Source organism: Pterocles gutturalis, unplaced genomic scaffold, assembly GCF_000699245.1.
Source record: "Pterocles gutturalis isolate BGI_N339 unplaced genomic scaffold, ASM69924v1 scaffold16053, whole genome shotgun sequence".
NCBI lineage: Eukaryota > Metazoa > Chordata > Aves > Pterocliformes > Pteroclidae > Pterocles > Pterocles gutturalis.
Window position 1 is genome coordinate 1,744 of NW_010125863.1, and position 664 is coordinate 2,407.

A 664-nucleotide genomic window follows, 5' to 3' on the forward strand; every position below is an offset into this window, starting at 1 on the left:
GGCCATGTTTTCGGAGAGCGTGACCTTCTCTTTGTGGCACCCATGAGGGTGTCCCCATGCCCTGCTGGGGGGTGATGGGGAGTGGGTCTGGCATGGTCTTGGCCTTGGAAAGCAGGGAGGAGACTTGTGTCCTCATGGCTATGCCTTCAGAGCAGGGCTTTGAGCACAGCTTCCATCCCGGGCTGCTCCGGCATACCGACCTGCAAGCCCATCACCTCTGCATCAGGCCTGCGCTGCTCCCGCTGCCCCAGTGTCATTTGGGCTGGGGTTGGGAGCTCAGGCTGGTGGTGTCCTGAGCATGGGGTATCTTGACAGGACCGGGACCGTGGCTGGAGCCGCCCCCCTGCCCCGCTGAGCGCACATGTCCGCCTGCCTGTGCTCGGAAGATGACCAGGCTGCTCTTGGGGGTGACCCTGGAAAGGATTTGCAAGGCCGTGCTGCTGCTCTGCCTGCTCCACTTTGTCATCATCATGATCCTCTACTTCGACGTCTACGCGCAGCACCTGGACTTCTTCAGCCGCTTCAACAAAAGGAATGCCTCGCGTGCGCACCCCTTCTCCAATTCCTCCCGCCCCAACGGCACCGTCCCCAGCTACGGGCCAGCTGGCGCTGAGGCACCATCCCCCAGTGCCAAGCCCAGTGTCAACCAGTCCACCACTGAGAA

The 664-nt window shown here is 62.2% G+C and overlaps 1 protein-coding gene across 1 annotated transcript in view; it reads left to right on the top strand.

Moving 5' to 3' along the window:
• Positions 1-386: 386 nt before the first annotated feature.
• Positions 387-664, top strand: part of B4GALT2 (UDP-Gal:betaGlcNAc beta 1,4- galactosyltransferase, polypeptide 2) — a 2,642-nt gene continuing 2,364 nt past the window's right edge. The window contains exon 1 of the mRNA XM_010078753.1: positions 387-664. Coding sequence (XP_010077055.1) covers positions 387-664 — 278 coding nt within the window.